At 34.2% G+C, this 19,734-nt stretch overlaps 1 protein-coding gene across 1 annotated transcript in view; it reads right to left on the reverse strand.

Annotated features, from left to right (window-relative positions):
• Window positions 1-2,422: 2,422 nt before the first annotated feature.
• Window positions 2,423-19,734, reverse strand: part of LOC139526555 (uncharacterized) — a 55,278-nt gene continuing 37,966 nt past the window's right edge. The window contains exons 5-6 of the mRNA XM_071321715.1: window positions 17,841-18,005; window positions 2,423-2,655 (exon numbers count right to left, since the gene is read on the reverse strand). Coding sequence (XP_071177816.1) covers window positions 2,423-2,655; window positions 17,841-18,005 — 398 coding nt within the window. The remainder of the gene's footprint in view (window positions 2,656-17,840; window positions 18,006-19,734) is intronic.

Here is a 19,734-nt window from a genome sequence, read left to right on the forward strand (position 1 = left end):
CGTTAGTTTTACGACAAACCAAACCTGTGAAATATCATGAATGATTTTATAAGATTTTTATCATGTCTGCTACTTCCTTCTTATGTGACTTTTTCAATCTACGTCAAATTTGCATTCTGGTCGACCAAAGAACACGACTTACAGACGTTAAGAATAGGAACAGTTAAATATCTGATTTATTTGATAGAAAAACGAATGCGTAAAATTCAATATATATTTGATTTTGTATGTGTGCAAACCCACATACCTGCAATGACCTTTGAAAGTTGTCTCGTTTACTTGAAACATCAATAAGTAAAGGTTTTATTTAATTCCTTGTTTCTGTTTTAGCCCTGTTATTGCTGTGTCGATCGTCTGAATATGACATCGACGTTTTGGGACTAGGTTCCAAAAGAGCATACCCGGAACAATCAGAAAATAAAACATAAAACTAGAACATACCCGCGAAATCGCGGACTTTTACAGCTTGTAAACTGTTTTAGGATGAATTTTTGTGACAGATTTTATGTCTGGAGAATTTCAGAAAAGGTATCAAAGCCCTCCCCCGTTTTTCCCAAGTCCGTTATTTGTTTCCGTTCTATTAAATTACATTATTTTCGTATTTTTGGCGTCAGACCACAATTATTTTTCCCGTTTGCTACAATGCATTTTTTGATAAAAGTCAAATTAAATTTAAAAATTTGCTCCGCTTCAAACATGAAATAAATGTAACTGCTTATAGACCATTATTATTCTAAAAAAATATGCTGCTAGGAAAATCCATCAGTGTTTTTTTTCTTTCTTTTGAGAGCACTATTAACATGCCAATAGTAGGATTTGAATCTTGCATAAATGACTAAGGCTAATGTTTACCCTACTTTCATTTTGGCCAAATCACTACTTTCAATTTCATCAATTAATTTTTGTAAATATAATTAATGTTTTACATATTTCAATATATATGCAACTGATATGACCCCTTTGATAGTAAACATTTCAAAGAAAACAGTAGACAAAATACCTAAAATGCATAACCCTATATAATAATTGGGAACTATATTCCACGACCAAAGGGAATAAGTTGTGGTCTGAAGCCTTCTGTATACTATGAACAAAAAGTCTATTTGCTTTTAACTATCAATTCCAAGTGTCTTCTCCACGCCAATCACTGCTTCAATTATATAGAGAGTCTCTATAGATAATAGTAGTATTATCATGTAGATAAACGCGAAAATAATTGTTCTCTCCCTGAAAATCATGTGCAAGTTTAAACCGAGAGTCTTATCTATGACTAAAAGTCTGTCTGATGACGGAAACAATATCCGGGCGCCTTTTTTTTCGTTTTTTCTCCCAAAATAACTAAATTTGAATAATCGAAAGAATGGATGACAAATGCGACTATGCATGGTATATATTGGACACAGATGCATGATGATTAATTTATTGTAGAAGGAAGAGAAGCGACACACAAAATGAGGTCTTAATTCTCTTTTGATAGTAAAGATATATTTTTTAAACAAACTATTTTGAAATTTGTTAATTGGTGAAATAATAAATATATATTAGAAATGTAAACGATTTCGTTCAATATGCGTGACATTGTATTTCTATCCATCTTAATATGATTCAAACTGATACTAAGGGCCGTCTCAATTTTGCAGTGAGGTGAAAGTTGTTTAGGTCCGTTCTGAAGGCCTTACTGTGACTTTGAGATGAAATCCAGCAAAGAAAACGAAATTTCTTTGCAGTTTTCTGGTGTTGTTTTTTTCTGTGAATTTACTGATTTTGTGTCAATGATGGATACCCCATATCATTTGATTTTCTATTTTTCAAATCCGATTGATGTTTTCAAGTTAAAATGTACATGCACTTCGAATTTTGTTTGCAGGATATATGTGCTAAGATGTGATTCAGTATCCGAACGAAAGAAGAGTTAGTTCTCATGCGTATACCCCAGTTTTTGTTTTCTATGTTGTTTAGTGGGTACTATTATTTGTCTGTTATTCTTTTTCAGTTTTAGCCATGGCGTTGTTAGTTTATTTTCGATTAATGAGTTTGACTGTTCTTCTGGTATCTTTCGCCCCTCTTTTTTTAACCATAATTTTGAAAATATCTGGAGTTTTTTGTTGAAAGGCACTTTATCGCATAATTATGGCTTAATGAGTGATATATTGTTAAGTATATATAACTAAACTATGTAATTATATGTTGGTTTATTAGAGGCATTTCTGTAATTAATTTAAGTTCCTGTGTTTTGAGTAACTTTACTGGGTCATTAAACATTGAACATATACAAGTTTAAATTACACTCAATTGGGAATATTTTTTGGGCAATTATAAGCCTAGATATAAAAGTGTTTCAATGCATCTATTTTTAATTCCATATTTTGTTTAATAGAATAAAACAACTATAATAAGATAAAATAACCACTTTAAGGTAAATCTACAAGTTTCCTTTGCGAATCATCATGGTTGTTGTTTTAACATTGCCATAGAAATTCTTCCAGCTCACCCAAGATATTCCATATACACCGAATCCTTTAAATTTACCATTTAGGTTAGAATTATAACAATTATGATACCACCATCCTGCTCTGAGTGACAATGCACAGTTTTTGATATTGCTCTTATCCTTTGTATCGAATATCTTACCATTATGCTGGGACAGACTATCACCTAAATATTACAAAACTGAACATTAATCTACATGCGAAAAAATTAGGCAATGTCAGGAAATAAATAGCATATGACAAATGTAACACATACATTCACGATATCAACAAAGGTTTTAAAATTCAAACCAAGTCAAACGAATCTGATACACAAAATGTTTTATCTGAAATTTTATTAATATATTTGAAATAAATTATCAGATTTTTAGAGATCATTTACATTGTAACTGTCTGCCAAGGTCTTAGTAATAAATCACCCACGACTTAACAGAATGAGTAAATGTGAAGATCTTGACACATATGTATGATCTATCTATATATATTAAGTAGTTTATATGTTTAACACTTCTTCTGTTTTTTTTTTTTTTTTTCTCTATATACCGTAAACATTAATTTTATAGACTAGACTTGAGTTTAATCAAAAGAGAGCAACAAAAATTTGTTCTGTATATATAGCATAAACCTTTACAATTATTCTTGATTAAGAAGTTTGAAAATATCAAAAGGGAGTTTAATTTTCTGGGTACCACCTGCAATCTAAAGGTTTGTTAATTAGCACTTCAGAAACCCCTACTTGATATTTCTTCGCATAATAAAAAAGCATCCTTCGTTTGTGTACAAATATTTTGATATATGCCAAACTACTGAAAAAAGAAGGTCTGCTTCTTATTTTTGTTTTCGCAATATTAACACATATACACGATTCAAAACTAGATTTATGTCAAACGTGTTTATTTCGACTTTCCTATTGAAAACATATTCTCTTCCATATATCAACTAATACGTATACTTTACGCACAAGCATATTCACACTATATGGAAATTGTTGACAGGGATGTGATCTTTGCACAAATTTTGTTCGAAGGAGTAACACGGAAGAATGACTCAAATAAACACTAGATTTGTTTAAGTCACCTTCATGAATTGGTTAACCGATACGATATGTCTGTATTCACACACTACTAGTGACATGATTAGCGTCTTAAACAAGATAATCTTTAGATTTACGATTTTATTCTATTCCTTATTTATCTAATTTTATTATAACATTTTGACTGCATGGAGAGTCGAATGACAGGTGATGACACGAACCATGTACTGCCAACAATTCTCGCTCACTTTGGAGTTCACGTGATTTTCTCTCCTTCGTATATTTATTTTCGCTTGATTTGGATATTGTTTTGATGGATTTGATAATTGAATTTGTCAATCACTTGATGTCGAATTGCACTGTTTTATAATAACAATCTGTTTATCCTCACATTGAGGTAAATTGTGGCAATGTACATGAACCCATGTGCTAACATCAAATGTCAAATACACTTTGATACAAAGAAATCGACTGAGGTAGAAACTTCTATGTATCTTTTGACATAAATGCACATTAACATTTGACAGGACATCATAAATTCCTACTCAGACCTGTCTTTCTTTTTCGGAATAACCTGTAGTGGATAACAAACTAATATGAAGTCGTAGCCCTGCAAGAACCACTAACCTCAATAATTTGTAAACATAACAAAATCACATATGCGAAAGTTCATTTACATATTTAATTGGAATGATCACTTTAAGGACATCTGGTCAATCGTGAAATCTTTTCTTCTTTACCCTATGTTATTAGCGGTGCAATCAGATGAATCAACTCGCGAAGACAGTACGAAGGAAGCATGAACGTTTATCTAGCAATTTAAATAGCAATTTCAAGTTCGAACTCAAAATATCAAGTATAGAGAACAAGTCAAAAGCTACCAGTTTGATCAAATCATCCATTCTCCTAATGTCACTGACCCAATAGGACTGTAAAAGGCAATATTAAAAACTCCTTCTATCTCTTGCCTTCCGTAGTGTCACAGTTGTGTCTCGATACTGTATCCACTCCGTGCATGTTTGCATGATTCCTCCAAGGTCCAGGAGTCAGTTTGCGCTGAGTGTCTTCTCGGTAAAGGAGCCAAGCGACGTCTTTGCATAAGATAATGTAGAAACGCACTATATTCAATTAAATTTCGTATATAAATTATCAATTACAATCTACATAGCGGTCGTCAGAACTGGAAACCTCTGGGCAAAAATGCCAACAGCATTCTAAACAGTTTGTGTCTACATGTTTAACCCTTGAAACACTGTATATACATTGTTCAATTGTAAGGCTTTTCTGTTAATAAGGTGTCATTCGAAACGTGCACAGAAAAAGTATTATACCCAATACTAAAGTGTTTTTTGATTAATCATTTATTGCACCTTTGATGTCAATAGTTTACTAAATCAAAAGGTTCAATTAAGTATTCCTTTAGAATATTTATTGATTGTAGAAGGGGAAATATTCCATAAAGTTTATCATAACGTTAATTGTATTTATATTAACAGTTCTACTAGTACAATTTTATACCGGAATACGGTACCTTTCTCAACCTAAACTATACATGTTACAGTTACATGTCAGTTACATGTCAGTTACATGTCAGTTACATGTCAGTTAACTGCTAGTAGTCTGTTGTTATTTATGTATTATTGTCATTTTATTTATTTTCTTTTGTTACATCTTTTGACATCAGACTCGGACTTCTCTTGAACTGAATTTTAATGTACGTATTGTTATTCTTTTACTTTTCTACATTGGCTAGAGGTATAGGGGGAGGGTTGAGATCTCATAAACATGTTTAACCCCGCCGCAATTTTGCGCCTGTCCCAAGTCAGGAGCCTCTGGCCTTTGTTAGTCTTGTATGATTTTAAATTTTAGTTTCTTGTGTATAATTCGGAGTTTAGTATGACGTCCATTATCACTGTACTATTATGCATATTTTAGGGGCCAGCTGAAGGACACCTACGGGTGCGGGAATTCTCGCTACATTGAAGACCCATTGGTTGCCTTCGGCTGTTGTTTGCTCTATGGTCGGGTGGTTGTCGCTTTGACATATTCACCATTTCCTTTCTCAATTTTATATATGATTTTTTTTAACAGCTTCATTGAACCGCGAAATTGATGGTGATCGTTGCTACGTACTGATAGCATGACTCTTCATCCGATAATAAAAATTTGATATTTTGTTTTTTTTTACCCAACTAAATTATATAAGAAGTCTTAGATGATGAGGTAAGAATGTTTGTTTTTCACATATTACGAGTACAATCTCATTTTTTAACAGTAAATGTTAATTTTGATGGTCAAGCCAAAGATCGGAAGTTCATCGAAAGTACACGTGGTCTTCAAATTATACAGGTATGCCGTATAGCTGCATCTGTTCGATCTCCTGTTTGTAATAACTTTGCATTGTGAACAGTAATAAACATATTTAATAACAATACTAATTCAGTGTAGCAATACAAAAAACATGACAAAAAATTATAAAAGAGTAAAATTGCGAATTTCAGTTGCTGCACATCAACTGAATTCACACATGTGCAGTCATGAATTAACGAGGTTCCGCCTGCATTTCAATTAAAAGAATTCGAAATATTCCCATGTTTTAAGTATTATTCTCTTCTTGTTTTTGTTATGCCTCTGATGTTATCTACTAGTATGCTAATGATGTCCCTAATTGTAGTAATTCCACCAGTACTGTATGTTAGTAACCTGTAACCTAGAACTTCCAGTGATTGCTGAGAAAGACTGGCTGACAACCAAGAATAGAATGGTGACGTCTGGAGAGACAGGTGGCATTCAGGGAAGACTGAAACAATGTGTGAAGGGTTGGCAGCCCAACACACTGTTCCTGCGAACGAACACTATACCAAGATACAACACAGAATAACGAGCAATACCCCCAGAGTCTTCCGAGAGGGGGAGGATGAACATCCAATTGAGCAGGACAAAACTTTAAAACAACGGCAGACGCCAAGTGTCTTTGTAGGAAGGTTTACAAGAACTTAAAAAATTTGAAGATACACCAGGCAAGAACTAAGTGTGGATCTATGAAGCAGCAGAGGGAACGAACAGTTAACACTGATGAGACGAAGGAGGAGCACAGCCAGTAAGCACATCACATGTACAGTGCTGCGGACCTCTTACCAAATAAAGCTACTTAGATAAACAACGAGGAGGAGCACGGGAATCAAACCAACAGAAAACATCGACAGTACCTTCAACAGGCAGAAGGAAAAAAGCTACAATGACCACCAACAGATGATAGGAGATAGCAGATCTTTGATGAAGATCTAGACAGGATCTTAGATAACACACTAACTGGAAATGAACAGAGAAAGATGTCAGTATTGTCAACAATTGTTTATGCAGTATGACAAGAACGATTTGGAGTTAGTAAAACCAAAACAAGAGAAGGCACTCCAAAAATAAACGTCGTCAACAAGAAATAAAAACACTCAGAACCGAAATAAATGATGTCACAAAGCACAAAGCAGTAAAGAAGAGCAAACGAGGAGAAAATAAAATGGTGCATTGAGCTTAGATTAATATTGAGGGAGAGAAGAAACAACCTACAAAGATTAGAAAGAATCAGGAAAGCAAGCAGAGAAAGAAGGAAGAAAAGAGCACTGTTTGTTGCCAACCCATACAAGTTTACAAAAGCATCACTGGACGAAACATAGGCGGGATCAGTAAAATCACAAAAGAGGAAGTGGAAAAACCAATGAATATTAAGGAACCATCATGGAAAGAAGTGTCAGGTGTAATGAAGAAATCTAGGTATGCATCATCACCAGGACCATATGACATTCCGTATAAGTTAAATAAGAATTGCCCAATTATTTTGAAACACATGTGGAGGCTACTGAAAGTGGTGTGATGGAAAAGGAAGATACCATCAGATTGGTAGAAAGCAGAGGAGTGTTTAGTTCCAAAAAAAGAAAAATCAAAAGACATCACACAATTTCGAACAATATCTCTTCTAAATTAATGTAGAAGGAAAGATCTTTTTCTCTACTATCATGGCTCGTAGGATGACATCATATATAAAGGCAACAGTAGTATACCGCTGTTCAAAACTCAAAATTCCTTAGACAAATAACAAAATAGGGGTTACAAACTAAAACTGAGGGAAACGCATTAAATATAAGAGAACAACGACACAACATTAAAATGTAACACACACACAGAGAAACTGCAGACTAAGCATTAGAAAAAATCCTTTGAGAATAACAAATATAACATCAAAACCAAATACATGAATTTGGGATAGATAAGTACCGCGACACGTCTTATAGTAATGGGTATTCACACTCAAAGAAAGAGAAAACAAACGACACAACGGAAACCCAACGTTAAAATGTAACACACACAGAAACGAACTATAATATAACAATGGTCATATTCCTGACTTGGTACAGGACATTTGTAAAGGATAAAAATGGTTGGTTGAACCTGGTTTTGTGTCATGCCAAACCTCCCTCTTTTATAGCCATGTGAAATATAACATTAAAATGACAACACAACAGTACAGGACTACAATATAAATAAATAGAACACAATTGACAAAGAAACGCACGAATAATTGCTAACAAAAGGCAACAAGTTTAAAAAAATTTAATACGCCAGAAGTACATTTTGTCCACACAAGACTCACCAGTGACGGTGAGATACAAAAGTTCGAAAGCCGAAACAAGTACAAAGTTGAACAGCATCGAGGACCAAAAGTTAAAAAAAAAGCCGTGTCTTAAACGGCCAGGGTTTTCTGTTACGTACCAGAACATCCGTATTATTTAGAACAATTTATACTTTTGCAAACAGTAAATTTTATAAAATGCCCATACAAAAGATGTAAATGATAAAACTGAAGTATTAGCTAATTACAGGAAACAACCGAACTACATTACATAACCCGACAAAATGCAACACATCCTAATAAGTTTAAACCTCAACGCCAAGTGAAGTCATATTAGAAATTGTAAAAAATGACAAAAAAAATGACGTCACATTTGAATTAGTAAAACAGATCATATATGACAGATAACAACTATGAAAACACTTCAGTATCAAGATGTTCAGAGTGCATTGGACATACAAGCATCATTTCACAACTGATTCAAGGGGCAAAAGCTAACAAGAAAGATCGTACAGTAGTATGGCTAGATTTGGCCAATGCCTATGGTACTGTTCCTTACATGCTGATACATCAGTAGTCTGTTTCCCGACCGTTATTGAAATTATTGACAATATTTGTATATTCCGAAGGCATACTGAATGTTTTACGGAGGGGACCAACCTAAAACAGCAGTCACTAGATCTTTACCATTCCAGACCACTTTCAGAAAGTGATACGAGGTTATCTCGGTGGGATTGGGCTGCGGTTTACAACAAGTACATTTACAACAACATGGCAAAAACTACAAAAAGGAATAGTTACTGGATGAACCATCTCAGTTACCTTGTCACGGGAATGAATATGATAATTAATCTGAAGAGATAAAAACTAAAGGCCGTATAACGTCAACTAACATTAAGCAACCACCAAATAAAGGGTTCATGGACGATGTAATCATCACTACAGATACCTATGTCCGAAAAAGTCAGTAACATGGCCAAGGATGGCTTTCAAGCAAAATAAGTCGAGAGCTCTAATAATAAAAAAAGGGAACGAATCACATGATGCCTAGTGGTCTTCGTTGAGGACATTGATGGTGTTTGCAGTAAATCCACCAGTACTGTATGTAAGTAACTGATTTCATTTGTGAAGATTTTAAAAATATCAATGACCTTATCTTTCTTGTCAGACATGTAAAATGTTTTACAGATGGAAAGGAAAATTAAAGTTAAAAAAATTGAGAATGGAAATGGGGAATGTGCCAAAGAGACAACAACCCGACCATAGAAAAAAACAACAACAGAAGGTCACCAACAGGTCTTCAATGTAGCGAAAAATTCCCGCACCCGGAGGCGTCCTTCAGCTGGTCCCTAAACAAATATATACTAGTTCAGTGATAATGAACGCCATACTAATTTCCAAATTGTACACAAGAAACTAAAATTAAAATAATACAAGACTAACAAAGGCCAGAGGCTCCTGACTTGGGACAGGCGCAAAAATGAGGCGGGGTTAAACATGTTTGTGAGAATACACAATAGATTGTTCATATCAAAATAAGCTTCATCTTCAAATTGCCGCTTACTTAACTTTCAAGACTAAGTATATACTTATCAATTCTAAAGAAATGCTAAAAGCTGGTCAAGTTTATGTCAATAATGAATATGATATGAACAGGGGAAAAACGAAGTGTTTATTATCCTTATGCTGCTAACAATGGAAGAACAAACTGCTTGGTACTATTTGCCATTGATTAAGTAATTCATTAAAGGCTAATACATAATGTATTAATTTCCATTTAAACATCTTAAATTAGTTGTTGTTTTACATTGTCATTTCGGGGCCTTTTATAGCTGGCTTTGTGGTATGGGTTTTTCTCGTTGTTGAATGCCGTACGGTGACCTATAGTTGTTAATATCTGTGTCATTTGGTTGCATGTGGAGATTTGTCTCATTGGCAATCATGCCACATTCTTTTTGTTATGTACACAAAGTCTATGAAAACATGTTTTAAATACAAAACTGTATGTCATCATCAAACCCTTGTGTTTCAACTTTGCTTCATTTATATCACCATACTGTAAGGCAATTTTAACCTATGAATGTGAAGTCTGGTGTATGTTTTCTGTTAACTCAGTTGCATGCAAGAAAAATTATCAATATATTTTAGATGATACAATGATACATCTGAAAAATCAAATTTATGAAATATGGTCTAGAAATCCAGTTATCTTGCGTTGACTTTTGAACTAGGGAGATACCCAATGTATTTTTATATTATATTAGAAATGTTAAAATATTATCATCGACTAGATAATTCTCAGAACATGTTTTATATAATGTATATGTATGTAGAAAGTACGTCACAATAATAAAGTGAATACATGGTTCTCACGTATAAATCGTATTTTACAAAAGGTGGGCATACAAACATGTAAGTTAAAAACCAGTATATGTTCTTTCACAAAAGGAGTAGGTTCAGTAAGACCCCTTTTTGGCCCCAAAAAATAGCAGTTTTACAAAATTGTTAAAATGTAAACCTTTAGTTATTTATTGGACAGTAGAATGCTTCTGCTACATAAATATGGGCTGTTTTTGACAATACAATGCACATATATCCGGTACTAGCACCATTAAGTCATGCTAAATTACTGAAATCCTCATAATTCTAGCATTTTAGTTAAATTTTAGACGGTTTTCGTGTAAAACGAAAGTGGCCGCATTCGTGTTCATCCTTTATATTGAAATGTAAGTTGTATTTTATGATATTACATAACATATATAAAGGTTGAGGATGAACACGGATGCGGCCACTTTTATTTTTACCAAAAACCATCTGAAAAGTGACATTTTTCGGCATATTAGGTAGATTTTTCATATTTGAGCTTGAATCGGATCGTTTTTAATGACTAAATCTGTTAAAATCTTTCACATAAACTAATTAATTCAAATAAAATAGACACTTAAGTGTTTAAAAAGTGGTCAAAATCTTCCGTCAGATGAACCTGAAATTTGAGGCCAAAATCGGTCCTTACCGGACCTACTCCTTTATCAAAGATAAGCTATATAAAAATTATCTCCATTTCTGGAAGGAAATTAGAAATTAAGTATTGCAATCAAATCAAGGTAAACGTATTACATATTTTTTCTTTAAAACGCTATTTTGCTTTGAAAAATATTTGGATCTAAAAGATTTTAGATTAAAGCAATCAATCTGTTATATAGAATAAGCGTGCATCAATTAAGGATCGAGACTGATAGATATGTTAAAATTATATGTTGATAATAAAATGTGCTTTTTACTGAAATTTCTTTAATTTGATGTAATTTAGACAACTTTTGAAAGTTTTCATGGCTCTTTACACAAGAATAATTCAATGTATATTAATTTTAGGAAAGTATTTATCTCAGTATCTAGAGATAAGAAGTTCAAAGATAATAAATGCAATTAGCCAGAAATATACATATTTTGAGTAGTACTTAGTATATGATTTTGAATGGTATATTTTAAAGCTGTTCATTGTATTACCTGGTTCTGTCCTGAATTTTTAAAGCATTTTTAATAGTGTTAAACGGTGTTGTTTTCTTATATGTCTCTAATTTATGTCTAATCTCATGTACTTGTTGTAATGTGATGAAGGCTCTTTATATGAAGTCCTTGGTCCATTTAAAGGAAATTGAGGTCAAGGTCAAAGGTCAAGGTCATGTAATAATTTTTTTTAATTTTGGTTGTTATCGTTATTCCAAAGAAACTGTGACAGTAAATGATATGATGTGTATGCCAAATAACTGTTTACAAAAAGGCGCAACTTCAACCTATTTAAGTCGAAAAGTTTTAGTTAACCCTTATAGGAGTTTATCCCCTTTTGTATTTGAAATCAGTATTTCTCCACAACCATATAAGTGATTGACCTTGGGTCTTTTGATTTTAGATCACTGACCTATGACCTCAAAATTGAGATCAAGGTCAAAGGTCAATTTGACGTTTTAGATTTTGACCTTTGCTAAAAATTCTTTCTGGTTCATTATAAAACAATCAAGTCTTCTGCATAAACCTATTAATCTTATTTTTTCCATATCGGTTTGATTCACCACATTACATCAACACGGAGTGACATTTTCTAACATCATTTTTTCAATTTCTTTCTTATTATCGAGGTGGAAAGACCTTCAATTGTTCTCTGAAGAATTGGTTTTTAATTTGGTTTATAATTGTTTCGACAGCTGCATTTCATTGCTCGTTTGAAAAGTTCTTCTCTTAATGATCCATAACGACTTTCGGGTTTTTGTTTCTGTGTCTCGTAGAGAATTTTTTAGCTTAGCAGTCAGATAGCGTTCAGACCATAGCCGTTATAAAAGTCATTATTGAAATTATTTTGATAGATAACGCTGTCTTCTTCTTTCGATCAGTTTCGTTGGCAGTTCTTGTCTTACCAAAAATATTACTCTGGAATTAATTCAACACTTTTTATATATATGCAAAATTTGGTTTTGAACTTTTGAAAGTTTTTTACGGATTACTTAACATTACGGCTTCTCGAAAAAAGGAAATCTACAAGTCGGTTTTCACCGGATTCAATTGAAATCAGCAGACAAGAAAGTGACTGTTCGTCTTGGACAGTTAAGAAGTTCAAGGACAAACTGACAAATATTGGAATACACATTACTTCAAACTTAAGTAAAACAGTGTTACAACAAATTTATTTTGATAATCTCAAATCAATTTCCGAACCTGAACAATTGTCAAATGAAGACCAGGAAGTCTCGCCAATTTCACCAAATGTGACCAGTAATACGTCTAACGAACTTCCACTTCTGATCGGAAATTTAACAGAAGTTGTTATAGTATTAAGGGATTCAATGAATTATAACACCAATAGGAATAATTCTAATACTTCTTCATCAGCGGATTTTTTCCGGTAATATACAAGATACAAGACGAAATAGATTTCAACAAGTGCACACAGCAGATGATCATGTGTTTACATTATACAAATGGTACGGTGAAAGCGATTTCGGGATAAATCCCATCCTTAACACTTCTACAGCTACTATTAACGGAGTGACATCATCGTCTGTTCCCGTTTTGGATATCATTTCACCAGCACTTAAAAAGCAAATTATTGAAGGTAGGGACGTTAATCTAGCCGGATTACTTATGAAAGATTATGAATCCGTTCAGGCAGCTAGTACTTTGCTTACTAGCAGTGGTCTTGAAATTAATTTGCAAGGGAAAAAGGATATCTGGCTTCACAGAACGCTCACTATTAAAGAATTCGTATGCGCTTTTGGCAAATATAAGCGCGTCATGTGTAGGGTTTGTCCTCAACGCAGCGAAGAATTAAATTGTTACTTAGCTTACATTTTACAGATTGAATCTAGCTACGGTGAAAAAAAAAAATTACGAATAGCATAAGCTTTTTGCTGCCAAAGCTGCAAGTGCACTTCGCGATTTCAAAGTTAAATTTGACTGGGGAGTAAAAGACAATGACATTCTTACGCATTTAGCTCCTCATGCAAGGCCGGAAGTTTGTAGACTTTGTTACGCAATTGATCACGGAACAAATTGTTCGCCCTCTTTCTTCTCAATCAGTAGAACGTCGTACTTATCCTAAGAATAGACTATATTCCGATTGCGTCGATAGGAGGGTCAAAACACGAATTTTGCATGATGGGAAAGAGGTCTGCAATAACTATAACACGACAAGGTGTGCAAGACCGGGTTGTTCTTTGGCTCATATTTTCAGTTCTTGTTTCGGTTTTACATTCCGCCTTTAATTGTAACAAAGATAGTCAAAGGAATAAATCTTCCAAAGGGTCGACTTCAAGCAACGAAGATAAAAAATTACTAGTAACAATTCCTGTTATCGAAAATTCACCTATCAATGTTAATTTGTTACATGATTTATTGCAAACGCATCCAGATATAAATTTTGTTAATTATCTTTGTGGTGGGATTAACCAGGGTTTTGACACTATGATTAAATGTACTGATTTACCGACACTTGAATGTAAGAATAACTTTTCAGCTCTCTCTCAACGTTTATCCGTGCAGGAGCTTATTAACAAAGAATGTGAAAAAGGTTTCTTGTCAGGTCCGTATAAAATTCCACCGTTTAACTATTATCGAGTCAGCCCTTTGGGACTTGCTGTGGGAAAATACTACTGACAAAAGCGGCTTATATTGGATTTATCAGCCCCACATGACGATGATGATAATTGTAGTATTAACGACTAAATCAGTAAGGAAGATTGTTCAATGACGTATGTCAGAATAGACGATGTGATAAAAGTTATACGAAAATTAGGTCGTTTTTCATTGTGTTCAAAGTTTGATATAGAGGCCACTTTCAAACAATTAGGTATTAGAAAGGACCAGTGGCATTTATTTTGTATTAAATGGTGTAAAGAATTGTTTTCTTTAATAGACTAGCGTTTGGTTGTAGAAGCTCTCCAATTATTTTTGATAACTTATCCAGAGCGATTTATTGGATTGCTACTAATATCTACAAAATTAAATATATATATTTCATCTTTTAGACGATTTCTTGACTATAGATAAACCCGATTCTTGCGCAGAGAGAACTATGGCATTAATGACTTCTCTTTTTAAAAGACTTAATATTCCACTGGCTCAACACAAAAGGTTGTAGGCCCTTGTACAGTTATTGAATATTTGGGTATTATACTTGATAGGGAAAAGATGGAGACCCGCTTACCTTTAGATAAAACAAGTCGCATCAGTGAATTTTTCAAGAAGTTTTTAAACAGACAATCTTATTCTAAACGTGAACTTCTACAATTGTTAGGGCATTTAAATTTTGCTATGCGGGTTATAATTCCGGGTCGTTCTTTTGTCTCATACCTAATATATTTATCAACAACAGTCAAGGATCTTAAAGACAAGATATATTTGACCGATGAATATCGTACCGATTTGCTGGAATGGCATTAATATGTTATGATTCTGACTATACTAGTGTTAGGGAAATCGAACTATATACAGATGCGACTTTTACCATTGGTTATGGTGGCTATTTCTAGGGGAAATGAATTTGTTCTCCTTGGCCGGATGATTTAAATTCTCCATGCGAAAAGAAATTTTCCATGGCTTTTCTAGAACTCTATCCTATAGTCGTTGGTGAGGTCATGCATGGACAACTAAAATAATCTTATTTCGATGTGACAATGAAGCCACCGTACATATTGTTAATAAAGGTCGTTCCAGATGTTTATTGATAATGAAACTTATGAGAACTCTTACTTTTTATGCCTGTATAAATAATGTTTGTTTTCACACCGAACACGTTCCTGGAGTTCAGAATAATATCAGTGACTCTCTTTCTCGTTCACAGTTAGAACGTTAAAGATACTTAATTGCACCTTTAGCGGACAAAGTACATCACAAGTGCCCGCCAGTCTCACGAGTAATGTGGCATTAAAGTCTACAGTGTCGGATTTATGGCGACATGTGTTATCAACTAGACAATCTCAGACGTATAAAGTTTGATATCGAGCTTATACTGCATTTCTGGCTAATAACTGGGTTGTCTGGATAGGTAAACCCATGCCTCCGATTTCTGATGATATTTTGATTTATTTTGTCGCACATTGTTATTAAAACTTGAGACTTTTACATACAACCATTAAATTGTATTTATGTGGAATTCGGTTTTATTATATCCAAAGTAACTGTGACCATCCGTTTGATTAATACAAATGAATCGACACTCCATAGACTCAATACGATAATGCGCGCCGTCAAACGTATACAAGGAGAGCATAATCAAAAACCACGTCTTCCTATTACTTTTCAGGTACTTGGGAGCATTTGCAATTCTCTAAGAGCAGGTGTTTTCTCTACCTTTACTGATTGTATGTTAGAAACGATCTGTGCAGTAGCCTTTTTTGGATTTCTTAGATGTGGTGAATTTACAGTTTCAAAAAATTTTGATTCTACTGTAAATCTTAGTATAACGGATGTTGCGATTCTCGATTCTTATGCTATTTTACACCTTAAACCTCAAATAGATCCTTTCCGTAAAGGTGTCAGTATACAGCTTCACAAGTCCGATAATACCATTTGTCCTTTCCGTAAAGGTGTCAGTATACAGCTTCACAAGTCCGATAATACCATTTGTCCTTTCTCTGCTGTCCAAAAGTATATTGCAAGTAGGAAGGGTAGAGAAGCATTTTTTTATTTTTCAGAGCCATTGTTTTTCAAAGAGAATTGTAACGCTTTAGACCGGGACGTTTTTTTCTCAGAAGTCTAAGACATTTACTAGATATTTGTGGGTACAACTCAAGCTTATACAATTGTCATTCCTTTAGAATTGGCGCCAGTACATCGGCAGGATCTGTTTATATTCAAGATCATCTTATCAAAACACTTGATCGGTGGACATCAGACAGTTATTATCGTTATATTCGTATTTCCAAGGACACTATTGAAAAATACCTGAGTCATATTTGATATGTGAACATTATCGAACTTGAATGGATTACGAAGAACAATGAACTTTAATGTGAACTTGTTGACCATTTTTGAACTTTTATGCCAATTAACTTTACTTGTTATGAAGTATTCAGCCATACGAAGAGTTGCTGTTTTTTCTTGCGATACACTTGGACCTATCTTTATACAATATCGTTTAGCAGAAGAAACAATGTATTTAACTTTAAGCCCTATCTATAGTGACAATTATTTTAATTCAAATTTACCGATTTCATAGAATATTCAGCCGTTCGAAGAGTTACTGTTTTCGCCTAATACATGTGGATTTATATTTTACTGAATTTACAGAACTTGTGTTATTGAGTATTTTGCCCAAAAAAAACGCAATTCAGAGCCTGCTTGGAATGTGAAAAGAAACACTTGTGGTCCTTATAATTTAGACGTGTGACGAGTTGCTGTTTTAATTTTCTAGATACATTCAACCTTTACAATTATGTTTTGTGCATCATATTTGTATATATTCATTCTGTTTCTCTCTCTCTCTCTCTCTCTCTAATACTTTTTAAGCACATACGACTTGAAGGCAACCTTTATACCCCATTTTGAATTCCACCTCACTTAAAATCTTACCACTTGGGGGATTACTCAGCTCATATGTTTTTTTAATTTTTCATATATTCTGAGCAATGGCGATTCATTGCATTTTTTATCACTGGTAGTCTTTAAAATGAAAATTTTTTATCCCCCAAGTTCTATCAATTTACAACTCACATTTCATAAGTTATACTGCAGTTGATAGGACAGGTCACGTCGAATTTCCTGTCAACCACTGTTTCGCAAGCATCAATAGTTCGCGCAAACTACGCTTTACAACAGCTCAGGATTCAGGGAATTCGACGGGAAAATATTTTCATAATTAGCAACAAAAAAATATAAAATTAGCTGAAATGATTTCCAAAGGGCAATACTTATATAATTTTATTTTTGTAATAAATTTGATATTTCTGTTATATTTGTCAGTTTTCTCTGTTGAAATGTATTCGTTTTCAGTCAGGCACTTTGTCTCTATTATAACACCACCAGCCACTTAATTACAGACTACATTACTTAACTTGGTATAGGTCATTAAGGTAAATTACAAGTGTATACCAGTTGTAACCTACAGACGATAATCAATAAGTCCTTTACTATGTTACAACGTAGTTAATTTACAGTATACCTTCATGGAGAAACTGTGATTATAAATGTAAAATAATACCTGCATTTCCACTGTAACCACTGACTCTTAATTTGTAATGACTTGAAGTGTCGCCAATATTGAAGTGTTTGTATTTAGAATATGCATGGTTTTCATGAAAATCTCCTAAGTCAACACGCAGAGTATATTCCCCACTTGATGTTAGACGATGTAACATTTTGTTACCTGAAAAATAAAAGAAAAAGGATTATCAAAATGATGTTTGGTGTATTCAGATATAAGAAGACGCGTTATGAGTGCCAATAAAACGACTCTCCATCAAAGTCACAATTTGTAGAATTAACTTTTATATCGTTCCTTTTCGAAATATGATCTTTAAATCGTCCACAGATGCAGAGCTTATGAAATGTCACTACTGTACCCCAATTTTTATAATGTGGTAATAAGCTGTAATATATATATATATATATACAACTCGTCTAAACATCAACCCAACAATGTTAGATCTGTAAATTTGCTTTCGCAAATTTTTGGTTCTTCCCTCGCCGGGATTCGAACCCATGCTACTGTGATATCGTGACACCAAATCGCCTGCACTGCAGCCGTCCCGCTAGACCACACGACCACCTGGGCTCTCAAAAAAAAGAGCTTTCGGTGGGCATGTGTTACCTTTCCACGTCAGTTTTAATCTAGCGGCGTACTACAGTACATGATATATAAGGCATGAAGATGTTATTGTTACAGATCAGCTAAATTATCTATAGTAAAGGATCCTACAAGTTAATGTAAGATACAGTCACAGAAAATAATTATATTCATAAGTACGTCTGAGTCAGTGACAACCCTACAACAGATGTATCCATCGGATCGCCATCAATGATGGTGATACATGGCTGTGTACATAATGTATATACAACTCGTCTAAACATCAACCCAACAATGTTAGATCTGTAAATTTGCTTTCGCAAATTTTTGGTTCTTCCCTTGCCGGGATTCGAACCCATGCTACTGTGATATCGTGACACCAAATCGCCTGCACTGCAGCCGTCCCGCTAGACCACACGACCACCTGGGCTCTCAAAAAAAAGAGCTTTCGGTGGGCATGTGTTACCTTTCCACGTCAGTTTTAATCTAGCGGCGTACTACAGTACATGATATATAAGGCATGAAGATGTTATTGTTACAGATCAGCTAAATTATCTATAGTAAAGGATCCTACAAGTTAATGTAAGATACAGTCACAGAAAATAATTATATTCATAAGTACGTCTGAGTCAGTGACAACCCTACAACAGATGTATCCATCGGATCGCCATCAATGATGGTGATACATGGCTGTGTACATAATGTATATACAACTCGTCTAAACATCAACCCAACAATGTTAGATCTGTAAATTTGCTTTCGCAAATTTTTGGTTCTTCCCTCGCCGGGATTCGAACCCATGCTACTGTGATATCGTGACACCAAATCGCCTGCACTGCAGCCGTCCCGCTAGACCACACGACCACCTGGGCTCTCAAAAAAAAGAGCTTTCGGTGGGCATGTGTTACCTTTCCACGTCAGTTTTAATCTAGCGGCGTACTACAGTACATGATATATAAGGCATAAAGATGTTATTGTTACAGATCAGCTAAATTATCTATAGTAAAGGATCCTACAAGTTAATGTAAGATACAGTCACAGAAAATAATTATATTCATAAGTACGTCTGAGTCAGTGACAACCCTACAACAGATGTATCCATCGGATCGCCATCAATGATGGTGATACATGGCTGTGTACATAATGTATATACAACTCGTCTAAACATCAACCCAACAATGTTAGATCTGTAAATTTGCTTTCGCAAATTTTTGGTTCTTCCCTCGCCGGGATTCGAACCCATGCTACTGTGATATCGTGACACCAAATCGCCTGCACTGCAGCCGTCCCGCTAGACCACACGACCACC

The sequence above is a fragment of the Mytilus edulis genome, chromosome 6 (genome assembly GCF_963676685.1).
Source record: "Mytilus edulis chromosome 6, xbMytEdul2.2, whole genome shotgun sequence".
Lineage (NCBI taxonomy): Eukaryota > Metazoa > Mollusca > Bivalvia > Mytilida > Mytilidae > Mytilus > Mytilus edulis.